The 16,829-nt window shown below is 50.2% G+C and overlaps 2 protein-coding genes across 5 annotated transcripts in view; both read right to left on the minus strand.

Annotated features, from left to right (window-relative positions):
• Window positions 1-1,158: 1,158 nt before the first annotated feature.
• LOC123098205 (probable inactive receptor kinase At1g48480) lies at window positions 1,159-4,602 on the minus strand. Its single transcript, XM_044520127.1, has 2 exons — window positions 3,057-4,602; window positions 1,159-2,043 (listed from the first exon to the last, which is right to left on the minus strand). Exons 1-2 carry the CDS (start codon window positions 4,438-4,440, stop codon window positions 1,406-1,408), a joined length of 2,022 nt encoding a protein of 673 aa, XP_044376062.1. The 5' UTR covers window positions 4,441-4,602; the 3' UTR covers window positions 1,159-1,405.
• Window positions 4,603-7,783: 3,181 nt separating this feature from the next.
• LOC123098206 (chaperone protein DnaJ) overlaps window positions 7,784-16,829 on the minus strand; it is a 12,010-nt gene continuing 2,964 nt past the window's right edge. For 3 of the 4 annotated variants that reach the window (XM_044520128.1, XM_044520130.1, XM_044520129.1), the window contains exons 3-15: window positions 14,465-14,560; window positions 13,603-13,727; window positions 13,328-13,523; window positions 12,473-12,648; window positions 12,056-12,185; window positions 11,698-11,858; window positions 11,138-11,211; window positions 10,940-11,033; window positions 9,903-10,820; window positions 9,776-9,825; window positions 9,583-9,688; window positions 9,440-9,498; window positions 7,784-8,063 (exon numbers count right to left, since the gene is read on the minus strand). In XM_044520128.1, coding sequence (XP_044376063.1) covers window positions 10,610-10,820; window positions 10,940-11,033; window positions 11,138-11,211; window positions 11,698-11,858; window positions 12,056-12,185; window positions 12,473-12,648; window positions 13,328-13,523; window positions 13,603-13,727; window positions 14,465-14,560 — 1,263 coding nt within the window. In that variant the 3' untranslated portion in view covers window positions 7,784-8,063; window positions 9,440-9,498; window positions 9,583-9,688; window positions 9,776-9,825; window positions 9,903-10,609. Of the gene's footprint in view, window positions 8,064-9,439; window positions 9,499-9,582; window positions 9,689-9,775; window positions 9,826-9,902; window positions 10,821-10,939; window positions 11,034-11,137; window positions 11,212-11,697; window positions 11,859-12,055; window positions 12,186-12,472; window positions 12,649-13,327; window positions 13,524-13,602; window positions 13,728-14,464; window positions 14,561-16,829 lie in introns of those variants that run through there. The other variant, XM_044520131.1, reaches the window with a different exon arrangement.

Consider the following 16,829-nt stretch of genomic DNA (forward strand, 5'->3'; position numbering starts at 1 on the left):
ACGCGGCTTGGGCGGCGTACTTCGAGCGCCGCCAGCAGCAGCGGCTGGCGTCCACCAACGGGGCGCCGGTGGTCGGCGGCGTGAAGAATAGCGAGGGGCGCCACCTGTAGTGGGGCGCCCCCGGTCGCACACTTGAGGACGTGCTGACGCACCTCGAGGGCGGCAACAACCCGCCGTTGGCGTACCCCCCGGCGAGGGCGGACGCCCCGGCGCACCGCCGACGCGACGGGCAATGGGCGCCAAGGAGGTTCGGCGCGTCCTCCTCCTCTTCCTCCTCCCGCTCCTCCTCCCACTCCTCCGGCACTCCGACGCTGCTCGGCGTCAAGGCCGAGCCCGGCATCGTCATCAACGAGGGCGGCCAGCGCGCCTCCTCGTCGGCTCCTCCTCCGCGCTTCGTCAAGCCAAAGACGGAGCCGGGGCTGGCGCCGGTGAAGACGGAGCACGGCGAGGTCGAGCTCGACGACGACGCGGCCCTTGAATGGGCACGCCAGGACTCCATCAAGATGGCGACGGAGCGCCAGCGACGACGACGACGACGCGCCGCCGCCGCCACCATCCGGGGAGGGGTCCAGCAGGGGCGCCCGAGTCAAGGAGGAGAAGGCCGACGATGGCGGCGACGACGGCGACTTCTCGGCCTTCAGCAAGTTTTTTTATTAGTTTTTATATGTAATGGCGACTACTCGACTTAAATCCGCGAATATAAGCCCAAGTTTGCCGAAATTTGACGTGTTTTAGCCGAACTTTACGTAAATTTGCTACACAATTTATTTTTTTCCCTGCGCCTGGGGCCGGCGGCTGGGGGCCAACTCGCCCCAGGCCCATTTTTTTCGCCGGGTCATCCCCAGGCGGCGATTTTAGGCGCCCCTGGGGCCAACGGCTGAAGATGCTCTCACAGGCCGAGTGCTAGACGCCACAGGCGGAGCCATCGAGCGGCGAGGTGACGGGCAAAAGGAGGCTCATCACGGTAGGAAAATGGCCAGCCCAACAACCATTAACAACCAAGATCGGTCGATTAGACAAGGTGAAAGTGAGTGAGGGAGGGAGGGGAGCTGGCATAGGCAAGCAAAGCAAAGCGTTGGCAGCGAAAGCCTAGCTACCGCGTGCAAATCACTGGGTGTTTTAAATAAGCAAGCAAGCAAGCATTACAACAGCTGGTGCTTAGGTACAGTACAGGCATCATCCATGTGTTACTTTCCAAGAATCAAACGCTTACAGTAGTGACTGACATGTGCTATAGAACAGAATCAAAGCCCGTGAGAAAAAAGAAAAAAGGGGCCAAAAAGGAGAAGAAGATGAAAGAAAAAATGAAGACATGCACAAGTTGCTGATGAGCAAAGACAAGATCCATGCAAAGAACTAAGCAATTTCCTTTCTTCCAACTGATGAAGGGATCAATGCCGGTCGGTTATAGGGAGGGCTCGTCGCCCTCGGGGGCGGGGGCGGCGGGGCTGTCCGTCGTCGCGTGCTGGGCGGGGGAGGAGGCGGAGCGCCGGATCTCGTCGATGCGCGCGGCGGCGTCGGACATGCTGGGCCTCCGGTCGGGGTGCTGCGCGGAGCAGTCGATGGCGAGCTGGAGCAGCTGCACCATCTCCTCCTCCACGTTCTGGTACCTGAGGAGCTCCTGGTCGAACACCTCGGCGGTCCACTCCTCCCGGACGACCGACTGCACCCACCGGGGCAGGTCCAGGCCCTCCTCGTTCACCACGGCGTGGGTGGGCGCCTTGCCCGTGAGCAGCTCCAGCAGCAGCACGCCGAAGCTGTAGACGTCGGCCTTCTGCGAGACGCGCCGGATGTCGGTCACCTCCGGGGCGCGGTAGCCGGACACCCGGGTGGGGGAGAAGGACGGGCCGACGAGCGTGGGCAGGCCGTGGTCCGACACCCGGGCCTCGTAGCTCTTGGTGAGCAGCACGTTGGAGGACTTGATGTTGCCGTGCGACGCCGTCGGGCCCGTGGAGTGGATGTGCGCCACCCCGCGCGCCGTCGATAGCGCGATCGCCGACCGCGCCTCCCAGTCCAGCGGCGTCCGCCCCGACGACCGGTTCCCTGCACGCATGCACACGATCACATGAAGATTGTTAACACAGTAGTACATATCTCATCACAGTTAGTTACCGCGCTGGCGTGCGTGCACGGTGCAACACGGTTGTTTCTTTCCTTTTGGCTTCCGTTGGTTTTACGTTTCATGTGCATGTGCATGGCATGTGTTCTTATCTACCCCGTCCGGGCTCACGAATGATCCTTTTAAATCTCTCCGTGTGTGTTTACGTACGCCAGCCATTATTGGCGCGGGGAGGGGGAGGAATCCCGAGGACCGGAGCAGTGGCGCCAACTAAATGTCACATGGACGCATATCAAGTTCATCAACCACCCTGCCCCGGGACGCCTTCCCTGCTCACATGCGCACGCAACTTGCCAAGAAATTTTACTACTACCAGGAATCAATCCAATCTGCAACTAATAACTCCATGTACGTGCTCGCATAGTTGTATCGTACACTACGCTAGCACAGTATGGCATCCAAGATTTCAAAACTAGGTCGCCTCAGAACAGGGCAAGTTGGTCGCAAATGGCGGGTCGTGCCAAGGGCAGTCATGGCTGTCACGTTGTTGGCTGCCTTAAACTAGTGGATTAGACCCCACGCAACTCAGCTGGCAAACGCTGAGCCCGACAACTCTACTACTGTAGTCGTAGTACATTACTAGCGTACAAATTGCAGTTCGAGCGTATGAAATGTACACCTTGGCAATGGCAGGGCCATAAAGAAACCGGGCCATGGATGCGGCGGGGTAGGTCAGGCGTGGGTGGCCGTGATGCGAGCCAGCGAATTGATCGTGCCCGAGGGAGCACTGGTTAAAAGGGTCTCAAACGGAATGGATCGGGCGAAAGCGACGCGCCACCGCGTCCGCGTTGGACTTTTTTCACGCCGGCGACGGAATATCGCCAGCCTGTTTGGATCGATCCACCGACAGGGCGGCAGCGCCGATAACGAACCGGCCCGGCGCGAGCCTGTAAAAAGTTACCGTACTGTGAAAGAGAAGGTTTTTATTTTTTGTTACCGTGGAGGAGGGCGGAGAGGCTGCCCATGGACATGTAGTCGTAGACGAGCAGCTTCTCGTCCTTGCTGAAGTAGTAGGCGCGGAGGGGCACCACCAGCTCGTGCTGCACGGCGCCGATGGCCGCGATGCGCTCGCGGAACTCCGGCTCGGGGAGGTCCACGTCCTTGAGCCGCTTCACGGCCACCGCCGCGCCGCTCTCCATCACCGCCTTGTACGCCGTGCCGAACGCGCCCTTGCCCAGCACCTCCGCCGACGCGCGCAGCAGGTCCTCCAGGTCGAACGGCGGGGCCGCCGCCATCGGCCCGAAGTAGATCAGCTTCTTCGACCCCGCGGTCGACCCTCCTCCTCCTGACTTGGCGGCGACGGCGGCAGCTGCGGCCGCGGCGGCCGGCACCGCTGCGGCGCCGTGGACGCCGTTGCCGTTCTGCCCCTTGGGCTCCGCGTCCAGCGGGCCCATGCCCAGGTCCCGCCCCTTCTCCACCGCCGCCGTAGAAGACCTCGGCGCGCTGCTGGACTTCTTCTTCCGGCAGAGGAAGAAGAGCAGGGCGAGCAGCAGCAGCAGGCCGAGCACGCACGCGATGGCAATGCCGGCGATGGCGCCGCCGGAGAGCTTCTTCTTCTTCTTGCCGCCACCGACGTCAGCGGCGGCGCCGCCGGCGCCTGGCTGGCCCTCCGGCGACCCGGCCGGCGTCTCCGCGGTCTCGCCGGGGCACAGGCCGAGCGGACCGCCGCAGAGCCCGGTGCCGAGGAAGGAGTCCTTGGGCATCTTGCGGAGCTTGCGGGGGATGGAGCCGTTGAGCTTGTTGTAGGAGACGTTGAACTGCTCCAATGTGGGCAGGTCCAGCTTGGGGATCTCGCCGGAGAAGTCGTTGCTGTCGAGGATGAGCGAGCCGAGGCGGTTGAGCTTGTTGAAGTCGGGCGAGATCTCGCCGGAGAACTTGTTCTGCCCGATGTTGAGCCGCACCAGGTTCTTGAGCGTGAAGAGCCCCGCGGGGACCTCGCCGGAGAAGGCGTTGTGCTGGAAGTACATGGCCCGGAGCTCGGTCATGCGGGCGACGTCGTCGGGGATGGGCCCCGTGAGCGCGTTCCAGCGGAGGGAGAGCGTGCGGAGCGCGGTGAGGTTGCCGAGCACGCCCGAGGGGAGCGCGCCCATGAGCCCGGCGCCGGGGAGCCGGAGCTCGACGACGCGGCCGTTCTCGCAGGCCACGCCCTGCCACTGGCACGTCTGCGTGCTGCTGTTCCACGCCGGCAGCGCGGACCGGCCCACCGCCTTGCGCAGCGCCTCCAGCGCCTGCGCGTCCGTGTTGAGGTCGTCGGAGCGGTACGCCGGGAGCACCGACACAAGGACCAGCACCGCAAGTGCCAGCCCCGGCATTGCCGCCATCGCCGGCGGCGCGGGGTGAGAGAGGGCGGGAGGGAGGTGGGCGGCGAGAGGCTTCTTGCTCTGTCAGCTCAAGGAGGGCACTGGCATGGCCATGGAGACGGACACTCTCTCTGTGTGGTGGTAGTACTGGCAGCAGTAGAAATAGAGTGGGCAGGGGCAGGGGCAGGGGCAGGGGAATCTTGAATTATAATGGAAGGTTTGGTTAGGCCAAGGAGCTGGAGCGGCGGGCCTGATTGGCGCAAATGGGCTTGATTGCTTTAATGATAGATTAACCCGGTGGCGCTTACTGGAGCCTAGTTGGAGAATTCCCGCTTTCCTCTTTTTCTAATCCAAAGCTCGCTCCGAGGGGAGAAAGGCAGATTAGCAGGTGGAGTCTTTTGAGGCCCGATGAGATGAAAGGCTGGACGCGGGACCAGCACCAGCCGGGGCAAAAGACACGAGAAAAATAATACTGCTGCAGTGCTAATAGTAATATATTTCCATGATGGATTGTTTAGGAAATCGTGAGCTAGACAGATGAACCGCGCTCGCTTTCACCCGGAATTCCATTGGGAGAAATTCCTACCCACCGCGCTGGAGATTCTTTTGGGTTGAGTGAATTCCAAGCTTCCAACCATGAGCAAAAGGTTTGCGAGTACTGCTGGCCACTCGGGCAGTGCAAGTGCCGGTGGTAGTACCCGAGCATCGCATGTTATCCAGTTCACGGGCATTTATCGGCCAGTTCCCCGGGCAAGGCACACGAGCACGGTCTTGTGTTGGTGTACATAATCTTGAATTTTGGGCAACACGTACGTACGTACCCACCCAGTGCCTGATAACGCAGCAGTAAAACTCGGCAGGTTCACGGTTGTGTGAAAAGGCAAATTTAACTGGGCAGGTTCAGGATCGCACGCTTGACAGGCTTTTGGTTCCGGTCAAGGACTCGCCGGCTGAGCTGCATCATCACGCTCGAGACTCGGCTACTCGAGATAAAAGAAATATAGAATGGTGGCCAGTGGCCGGCTGATCGGGCCAACTTGTTCGTGTCCCGGGAGAACAAGAGCGACGAGCTCTGGCAAATGATGATGGTGTGGCCCAAGGAAGTGTGGCGCCTCTTTTTTTTTTGGTGCTGTTGGTTTGGCAATGATCGATCGAGGGTGCGTACGGTAGGTCTTTCCAGGCAGCAGGTATCGTATCGGGTACAACGAACTCCCTTCTTGTTCCATCGGTTGGAAATTGTGAGAGAGATGGGCTCCGCCCCGCCCACCAACTAGATTCTTTTGTCTGCCCAAGCAAATCGGTCCAGCCCAATCGTGTAGCAAGCTTGCTGATGATGCATTGACCAACTGGCTAGGTTTCACTAGGGGCTTTCGTTTTCGTTTCTTCCATTTCTACGACCTTTCTTCCTTCGAGATGGTGCTAATAATAATGCCCACGGGAGGAAGAACCCAGACTCCAAAGGATTCCATAGAATAGCTACAGACAGGGTTGAAACACATCAAGGAGGAGACAAAAAGAATACTCCCTCCGTTCCAAAATATAAGTCTTTGTAGAGATTTCAAATGAACTACCACATACGGATGTATATAGAGTGTAGATTCACTCATTTTGCTCCGTATGTAGTCACTTGTTGAAATCTCTAGAAAGACCTATATTTAAGAAGAGCAGTGCTACGCGTACGATGAATACTTGTACGACTTTGTACGACACTGCTCAGTCACCCTCCGATCAAATCTCTGCATCAGCGGCAATCGTGGGATCACTGGATCGGACTGAATCATACATTTTAAAGTCGTACGCAGAGCAATTTCGATTTAGGAACGCGGGGAGTAGATGAAGAGCAAGTCAGCAACCAAAGGGGCGACAATGATACTAGTTTTTAATGTCAGAAAAATTGACCAAAGCATCTTAGAAACAGCTTTCTGTAAATGACAATCCTTCAAGAGAAAATGATAATCCTTCAGAAATGTGAAGCTACATAGTAAATCAGATGATTTCGTATTGAATTTCGAAAAGGACAAATAACAGTAGAGGATGTTGCAGACGCACCTGCTTACCATACTGGGTTTCGTACCAAAATTCAGAAAGACAACGTATGCTGCAGGATGGTGAAGATGGTTTACCTACTTACCATGCTGAACTGGTTGTAAAAAATGCTGGAACTTGTTGACAGCGATGAGATAGATGTTGCAGTTGCCATCTAGAAGCTGAAATGTTGCATACGACGTGGTTCTCTCCTTTTCTACCAAGGGAGTTTTGTACCAGGAGATGCAGCGACTGAAACTGGGCAGAGAGATGATATCTGACGCTTATATCGGCTGATAAACTCAAGCAAATACCTTTCCCCAAAACCAACATAACTTCGCAAACTCAAAATGGAGCCCTTGTTTATCTTCATATCCAAAAAAATGGCTGAACTGAGCCTGCAAGACTCATCCATTGACACTGACACAATGCCAGCAACCATGGCGGAGTCGTTCAGCTTCACACCATCTCTGACGAATTAAACACCTTCCAAGATCCATCAATGTAGAGGCTACCCAACTGGGTAACTCTGCACCTGAAGTCAACCGAGAGCAAAATATTGCCGACACATAATGAGGCCGAGGCACCTCTTTGTGAAGTTGACTGATCCTACATGACGGCAGCTACGCTGTTTCCAAAGAGTGGACCAGCCGAATGGTTTTTCCCACTTGTCACAATCGCAGAGTTAAACAGAAAAAAAGAATCGGCAGAATATTGAAGCTTTTGACTCAGCTACTTCTCTGGATTGAGAGATGTGCCTCGTACTGATTCTGAAAGCATGCTTGCATGATTGTCAAATATGCCTCCCAAGCTTCTCATTAGTGGCAACAATTATCATGAGCCTCTCCTCTTGACTGAGCACTTATTATCTGACAATGCAAGGGGCTGTCGGTCGAGAAATCTTGCCACACTTTTTGTGTGCATGACATATGGTTATTTTTCACAAAAAGAATATTGCATAAGGTGTGGCTTAGAATCAAACACCCACCTAATATGAGGCGTGGCAATGTGTGGTAAAGTGTGGCTAGAAACCAAACAGCCCCCAAGTGATGTGTTTGCTGACATTAGCAGTAAAACCTGAATGTTGACATGAACTTCAGGAGATTGTTGTTCTGGGTGCTTCTTTCTTGTTGAACCCTTTCCTTTGTAATGTTTGTGTCAACTGAAGCTTCAATTCTGTTGTCTATCTAACACTAACACTGATCTCAATGAATCTTAAATATGGTTTCCCTATAGTACCTTATTATATTTGCATATCTGACTTGTTTTGTTATCTTTGGATCTCTATTATTAAGTCAGAGAGAGATGACAGTGGAAACACAGGAATAACTTGACACAATTTTCCCGGATAAGAGCTACTGTTAGATACTAAATTTTCCAGCATGAAATGATAACACTGGAAAGATATATGTTGGATTGCTGACTAAGAATTTCATACAAATATACCTACTGCGTAATGCAACATAAGGATACACCATATGTTAGGAAACGTTACAGTTTACTGTTTACAGCAGACTTGGAGAATGTTTCTCTGTTCACTTCATTGGCAGAAAGTATAAATCCTTCATGAATAGCTGAAGGAACCCTTCACACCATCCAAGCTTTCTCCAAGGGATACCCTGAAAAGAACAGAAACAAAAAACACAAGTTGGGGCGACGGAGCAAGAGCAGCTAACCAAACTAAAATGCCATCTTCTATATTAGGTGGAGTGGAGTGGCGAGTGTGGGTGTGAAAGTTTGAATGTAACATCCACGGTGGATTGGGCTCTTTCTTTACCCATCTTCTATCTTTAATATATGATACGCATGCTGTGCGTATTTGAGGAAAAAAAACTAAAATGCCAGAGAGTCAATGATCAACTAGTAAAAAATGATGCAATGACAATATGGATACAGGTTAGGTTCATTACAGTATAAAACTGAGATTATTTTTTCAGACCTATACAACAAACTGAATAATAAAAGTGGCAGCATGTAAACTCTAATGTAAATTATCCAAAACACCTCAGTCCGAAATAAAGTGATTTCTGTTTTCTTTTTCTGGATGTAGTTTCTCAGTAAATAACAAATGATCATGGGAGTCAAAGTGATATTCTGGGAAGTACAGGTATTTACAGTGTGAGGAGCACCAGTAACTAATGTTTTCTTTTTTGTTCTGGAGAAGTAAAACTGCGAGATATAGCATCAAGAATTAGAAACCCAATGGACCCAGCAGGTTACCCTTGATGAACAGTTATACTAGCCCACATTAGGATGAGTTGAGTTGTGAGTTGTCAAAATTAAACACACAGTAATGTAGAGCATAGAATCCAAGAGACAGCTGAGTAGAATACATAAGGACTGAACCTTTGTTCTACTGCAGATCATGGAGGTTGGGAATGTGGGTGATGAGTGATGACACTTGAGCAGACTAACATAATGATTTGCTTGGTAGGAATAAAATGTCCTGAGTGCTGCTGTGCTTGCTGTTTGTGAGCGTTATTTGGCGCAATGTAATCTCCCTTGCTCAACTATCACTTAAACAGACAGCATGCAGTAAAAGATATGAGATGGGTGCAACGTAATCTCCCTTACTGAATTATCCATTTGGCTGACATGTTATGACAGGCTTCATGGTCAGGCTTTTAAGTTTTAACACAGGCCATAACTAACTGTTCCACCATAAGTACATGAAGTCTAATCACTAGACGCTAAACATATAACTAAGACTGTCCTTCATAAGGAACTACATGAAAAGATATAGTTATACGAAATTGGAATGTGGTGAGAATTGCTAAGAACTCTACTTGTCTATGAGACTTCTTCCCACCCTCTCCTAAATACACCATCTGACAGGAGACATTACTCAAAAATTATTTTGTTCCTTTTCCACACTCTACACCCAAACAGAGAGCACAACAATGCAAACCTTTACGAATGCTACGTAGATAGTACAATTCAGTGTAAATCCAGAAACACTGAAGCTAAATATTCCCTATATTTCCTGCTGTCTTACTTGTGCATGCAGTACTTGTACTCATGGCTGCGGACATAGTCTAGCTCCCCTTCCTCAAGCTGCCACAACACAGTAAAAATCACTTCATCAGAATTCAAAGCAAACATCACAGAAGCAGCCTTCCACACCGCGCCTCCACTCACCGGATCGCCGCCATATATGAGGTTGTAGCACTCCGGCGAGAGGCAGCGCAGCACGCAATTCTCCTTCTCCGTGGTGGACGACCTGCACGCGAATCCCCACAGCCCGCTGCGCGGAGCCAAGAGAAACAGCCGTCAGAAACAACATCAGATGCATCCCCATCGAGCGCGAGCAGCACACACAGCGGGCACGTACTTCTCGACGTCGGTGTAGCAGGCGGCCTTGTTCTCGCGGATCTCCTTGTCCTGCAACACGGAATTGGAGGGTGAGACGGGTGGGAGGCAGGGAGAAGCTTGGGGAAAGGTCAGGGGAGGAGACGTACGGTGATGGGGCGGCCAGAGGACTTGGCGGCGGCGGTGGGGGAGATGAGGAGAGCGAGGAGGAGCAGGAGGAAGCTGCAGGCCGCGGGGATCCGCCGCCGCTGAATCCGGTGGAGCGGACGCATGGCGGGTGTTGGATCCATCCGGTCGGCAGCGGTAGCGGACGGTGCGACGAATGCGGTGGTGTCTGTCTCTGCCCCGTGTGGAGTCCAACCAATCAAGTGGAACGCATTACAGATGCTAGTACCATATTTCAATCTCTTTGCAATATTTGAAACATCCAACCAATCAAGTGGAACGCATTACAGATGCTAGTACCATATTTCAATCTCTTTGCAATATTTGAAACATGTTTTAAAAACTTCAACCGCATTTGCATGTAACGTGTTCCCTTTTGCATGTAAACATATTGCAATCCCTTTTGCATGTAACGTGTTCCATTTTTGAGACAACGGCTTCTTTAAAATTGTAGGCATTTTCAATCACATACTGTAACCTGTTCAAGTCATGAGCACCTGTCTAGAAAACTAGCACAAAATGTGCTGTTCTATGTTCACTGATGTTACTCTGGCCCCTGCTTCTTCCCGGCTTCCCACACAATAACAAAATTGGCGGGGCGCAAACAATATGATCGCCCGAGAAACAGATTTGTGCAACCGGATTCCGATCCATTACACTATTAACATCCAACAAACAATGCTACCGAAATTCACTCTCCATCTTCAGCTTTACTTGTGCGATCATCCCCCTTCAGGCGAAACCTGAATTTGCCCGTTCTGCATATCAGGAAGATGAATGTTGTGATCATGAAGCATCCTTCTAACAATGGGGCAGCACGATGAACTCCGCGTTGATAAGTCCACCGTGGAATAACAGGTTGTGCACTGATCGAAGCAAATCTCTGATCCCCTTCTTCACCCCTGGCATGGTATGAATAACATTGTTAAATTCGGGCAAAAATGAACTATAATTCAACAGAACTAGGGGATGCTTATTCGAACAAAAATGAACTACAATACTAATAAAATATAATATGTACCTGAACAGATTCCTGACGGACCCCCAAAACGATGATTTCTTCCCTGCGGAAGAATGATGGCTTCTGTTTCTCAAGTTTCCTTGATCTATAGTTTCTGATTAAGCCAAAAGTTAGGAAGCAAAAAGTCTTGTTAATTATGTTATGTATATGCATGCATAAGATGCTAACTACAATCAACTCAGGAACAGTACGATGTACCATCACCAGGAACTGAAATGCCCCGAGTTCCCTTTAATGCAGCAAGATCTTCAACAAGTGAACGTGCCTGGTCACTGCATAAATAAACACAATGAGAAAGTAACACAACAAAAGTGACTATGGTGTTAACACTATAAAAACTAACAAGCAATGCTACTGTTTCCAGTTCAGCCCCTGAAGACCACTACGAGTAGCAGCACACTTACAGTTGCCAACCAGTAATGCCACAGAGAGCAAACACAAAAGGATGACAGGACAGGTCAGATGAAAATATGAAGTCATGTGATTGCTGTTGGCTGTTGAGCCCTGAATCAAGCATGTCCAATTTGGTTCACTCTTTGAACAAGAAATCAACTACTCCCTCCGTGCCATAATATATGAGCGTTTTGTACACTAGTGTAGTGTCAAAAACGTTCTTATATTATGGGACAGAGGGAGTAGTTTTTAAAACTTTTGGATAAGTGACGATTCCGGCAATAGCTAAAGATCAACTCATCAGAGTGTAAAAACAACATTTGTCGGCAGCTCGCGTGCTGTTAGAAAACACTGGCAATTCACACCTGATATTCTTCGGGATCTTCACCTTTATCACAAAGTTGTGGTCTCCTCTATGGTTAGGTCTCTTAATGTCCCGAGCTCCCAGTTGCACAATCTTCAACTTCTCCCCAGGCTGAGTTCCAGGGGGAATATAAAGATCCCTCAATCCCTCTATTGTCTCAACCTGCAATAACAAGATTGCTTTCTTGATTAAGCTTAAGTGGGAGCCTTTCTAGCACAAAACGAGAATGTTTGCAACGTGATGGAATTAACAAAAGAAAATGCTTCACTAAGACAACACGTAAGTTTTGTGTGATCTAATTTGAGAACAAAGATTACACGTCCAAAAAAGTTCTGAGCCATTGAGTTTTGGCAGCTCACCTTCACTGTAGTTCCTAAAATTGCATCAGTGCAATCAATCGTGACATCCGAGCACAAATCGAGACCTTCTCTGTGGATGCCTTGTTTTTCTTCAACACAAACAAATATATACAAGTCACCACTTACACCCCTGCGTGATAAGATAGAAATGGATAACAATAATAATCATAATATGTTTTCGCAGTAAGTGGATCCTAATCAACTTTACTGAAATGTGAGTATTGTTTCATCCAGACTGTGTTACTATACTTAATATATACCAATTAATAATTATGAGCACTTTGCCAATTGATAGAAATTACAGTATGGACAGCCTAGGCCTAGCTTTGACCAAGTTACAGTTTAAATTAAACATGTGAAAACTACATAAAGGGTTCATGAATTTACATAATTATGTATTAATTGTCCAGTGCTTGCCTTTGCTTATCAACACTACCTCCTCCGGTAATTCGAATGGCTGAGCCATCCTCAATACCTCCAGGTATGTCTACTTGTATACTTCGCTCAACTTGGACTTTGCCTGAACCATCACAGCTTGGGCAATGTTCAGTAATTATCTTCCCACTGCCATCACAATTTAAGCAAGAAGATATCTGCAGAATGTAACAGACACAGATAGTAACTAAAGGGTCATACAGCAAAAGATAATAACTAAAGTGTATTATTCTGAACTTCAGGAAAGAGAGGACTAAGCTAAGCATGCTAGACATGAACAATAGTAAACAGTGATAAACAGACTACATATGTGGTAAATGCACCGAATGATGGATTATGACATATCAACATTTATAAAATTTATTGCATGCAAGACTTTGTTGTTATGCATGTCCAGAAGACAAGAGTATCCCAGGCTAGTTAATGGGTTTATGTTTTCGTAAAACTGCTGGCGGTTTCTATAATGGAAATCAATGAGGTGGCTCGTTGTTTCAAAAATAAATAAATACCAGGCTAGTTAACTGAGCAGAATCTAACACTTGATATACAGTGGTTTTCTACAATATGATATCTCTTCTCCCATATTTAATGAAATACAGATTCCACAAGTAACTCCCATATTCAATGAACTCCACAGGTAACCGTGGTGAGTGGTGATCCAACAGAAAACAAAATTCCAGAGAGACAACTTCATTTAACAGACAATTTGTGTATTGTAGGCTCTAATAAAGGTGCACTGAATTTGCAAAAGCCATATAGTGAACTCAGTAAGCCAGTATTAAGCACAAGTTACACAATGACAGAAAACACAGCATTCCAGTAGCACATCTAGGTCACCTGAGATACTATACCAAAAGGTGTCCTCTGAGATTTCATCGACCTGCCTTGACCTCTGCATTGTGTACATTCTGTTATGCTATTGCTAGATTTAGCTCCAGATCCATGGCAAGCGCCGCAGGTTTCATGTCTAGAAATACTGATCTCCCGTTTTCCTCCAAGGATTGATTCTTCAAAAGGAAGGAGAAGATCATAGCTGCAATACAGAAAAAGGGTGTAAACAGCTATCCAAGAATTAATTTTCCCCACTCTAATGCGAGGCTTAAATTGTTTACCAAATATCAAGTGCCCTGTTATCCTTGACATTTGAACTGTAATGAAATCGCCCTGGACCCATGCTATCTCCAAAGAACTTGTTAGAACTGCCAAAAAATGCATTGAAGAGTTCATATGGATCAACCTGCAAAAGAATACAAAAGGCTGAAGATCATGTTACATTAACTTTATTCGACTGAGACCTTCCATGTTAAGTGGCTTGTTAGTTAGGATGCAAGATGCACACAACATACAACTATTTGCAAGTTTATCATGCGTAAATGAGAATTGCATGCTGCTGCTGTTGTTTTTTCTTCATTGCATTGCATCCTACAGATAACTTTGTACTTTGTTGGATAGATTCTCTAGCTTACTTTTTCAGTTAGATTTTTACTTGGCGTTTATCTGTATATTCTTTCCACGGGTCTCTTGTAAATACTATTGTACATATCCTGTAAATCCTTTTCATTATTAATAATATATATACTTTCAGGGTCTCCTCTACAGTTCTCTGTAAAAAAAAGTCTCTAGTTTGTTTACTTCAGCTGTTAATGCAATTATAGCATAGTTCAGCTAGTCCTTCAGAAAAATTGAGAATCACATGCCAATGTATATGATAGGGAATATAGAATGTACGCAGAGGGTTAAGTGAGAAACATTTTTACAGTTCAGCCCATAATAATTTCACGATCGAACCTATCTGACTATTCTTATATTAATTGTGAAACATGAAATCCAATTTAGACAACAATTGTTGGTGTAAGTTGAAGAATATAATTAGCAAGACAAAACAAAATCGAGTACTAGAAAATAAACTTATACCCTAAATTAGGAAAATATCTGATTGAAAGCAAAACCATCACGCTTTGAATAAGTAAATACCCCATGTGCACCGAAATCTCCACCTCCATAATCTGCATGAAGTCCTGTTTCTCCAAACCGATCATACAAAGATCTTTTCTCTTTGTCCGACAGAACCTAAAAGAGGCTATAGCATAAGTGAATCACATAAAAGCGTAGTCATTTGATAACATTGTCAAACATCACAGTTTGGAAGTATATGGTCATCTAAGACTCTTTAACTACAGCACAACTATAATATACTCCCTCCGTCCCATAATATAAGAGTGTTTTTGACACTACACTAGTGTCAAAAACGCTCTTATATTATGGGCGGAGGGAGTAGTATATTACTTGATTTTGATTCAGTGATGTTGTTGATAAACAAGGAACCAGTAAGTACAAGGATCACCGTTAAGTGTGAACCCCTTGACACAGTGGATTAGCAGTGTAGTAACTAACAAGGATACGCGCACAAATTAAAGGTTAAGAATAGTTTCAAACTGGCCCTCTTTACATCAAGTTTCAGCTAGCAGATAAAGGATTTTTTTTTAAAGTACATCTGCATAGTAAAAGAAAACAACAGAGACACAGAAAAACATAGCATTGTGTTAGGAGCTAGGGTTCTGCCGGTTCTAGGGCGGAGATTGTAGGGGAAAGAAGGAGGAAGACGAGGTCGAGGGCGCGGCGGTCGGCGGCTGGGCGCCGTCCTTGCGTGGTGGAGAAGAGGCGGCGGCGGCGCAAGAGGCGGCTAGGGTTAGGTCTCCCGGCTCCCTAAGGGAAGCCGAGCAAATACTGATTGCTTCTTGTTTGATTAGATTGATACATCTCCTCTCCTTACATAGAGAGGTTTACTTGACTCCTAAGCAAACGACCCTAATAACGATAAGATAATTGGGCTAAGGCCCTAATAACGATAAGATAACTTGGGCCACAGCCCACTGGGCTAAGCCCCTAATATGCCGGTCATAACACTTCTCCCCGCCTGCACAAACAGCTCGTCCTCGAGCTGTAAGGCGGGGAAGCGCTTGCTGAACTCCTCGAGGTGATCAACCAGCGTCAAACACCTCCGCGACAGCTGGAGCGGCCAGGTCGCCGAGCCCGACGGCGACGGCGTCCTCCTCAATGTAGTCTGCAGCCTCCAGGTAGAAGAGTCGGGGGCAGACGTGGCCGGGCATTTAGGTCTCGTCGCAGTTGAAGCACAACCCTTGGCGGCGACGCTCGAGTAGCTCGGCCGAGGTGAGCCGGCGGAACGGGCGCGCCGCGGTCGCGGCAAGGGGTGTCGCGGAAGCCTGAGCAGGCCGACCCTGCGCGGGAACATCCGGCCAGGGTGGCGGCCCGGCGGCCCGGGACGGTGATGCCTGCTGGATGGCCACCGCACGGCGCTCGAACGCGCGGGCGTAGTACATGGCCGTCTGGAGGTCCTGGGGTTCCTGCAGCTCGACGTCCACGCGGATATGATCTGGCATACCGCCGACGAAGAGTTCGGCCTGCTGGTGAGCCGTCACGCCGGACGCGTGGCACGCCATGGCCTGAAAGCGGTCGGTGTAGTCCTGCACCGTAAAGGTGAAGGGAAGGCGGCCCAACTCCGCCAGCCGGCTCCCACGTATCGGTAGTCCGAATCGAAGGAGGCAGAACTCGCGAAAACGCTCCGATGGGGGCATGCCGCCCTCGTCCTGCTCGAGGGCGTAGTACCACGTCTGTGCGGCGCCGCGGAGGTGATAAGAGGCGAGCCAGGTGCGGTCCAACGCGAGCGTCCGTTGCCCCCGGAAGAACTGCTCGCACTGGTTGAGCCAGTTGAGGGGGTCCTCGGCGCCGTCATAGGTGGCGAAGGCGAGCTTGGCGAAGCGCGGCGGTGTCTGAGCAGGACCACCGTGAGTGTATGGCTTGGCGGTACGGAGCAGCGAAGAGGATGGCGTTAGTCCGTTGTGCACAGGTGGTCCGCAGGAAAGCGGTGGCCTGTCGAAGCCAGCGTGGAAACCCACGGAGCCGGAGGGCCCGTCGTACGACAGGGAGGGCGCCGGCTGGTCCGCGGCCATGGTGTAGACTGGCGGCGGTGACGTCCCGGCCAACCAGGCCGGAAGCTGGGACGGCGAGGGCGGGAACCGCACTTGCTGAATCGGCACGCCCGCCGGCGCGGTTGTAATCAGCTCGGTGCTGGGCGGCGGAGGCGCCGGCAGCGGCAGCTGCTGCTACCTGGAAACGGCGGAGGCGGCGGGCACGGCGATGGCCGCGGCCGGCCATTGTGGCCAGATCGGGTCGGTGGCGGAGGCTGGCTGTAGCTACAGCGAGGGCTACAGCGGCCCGACCAGCGTCGCGGTGGCCCCGGGGTGCGGCGGCTGCCAGGGCGGTGGCGGCGAGGACCCGGGTGGCGTGGGTGACGCGGCGAGGGCCGGCCCCGGCCACT

Source organism: Triticum aestivum, chromosome 4D (genome assembly GCF_018294505.1).
Source record: "Triticum aestivum cultivar Chinese Spring chromosome 4D, IWGSC CS RefSeq v2.1, whole genome shotgun sequence".
In the NCBI taxonomy this organism is placed as follows: domain Eukaryota; kingdom Viridiplantae; phylum Streptophyta; class Magnoliopsida; order Poales; family Poaceae; genus Triticum; species Triticum aestivum.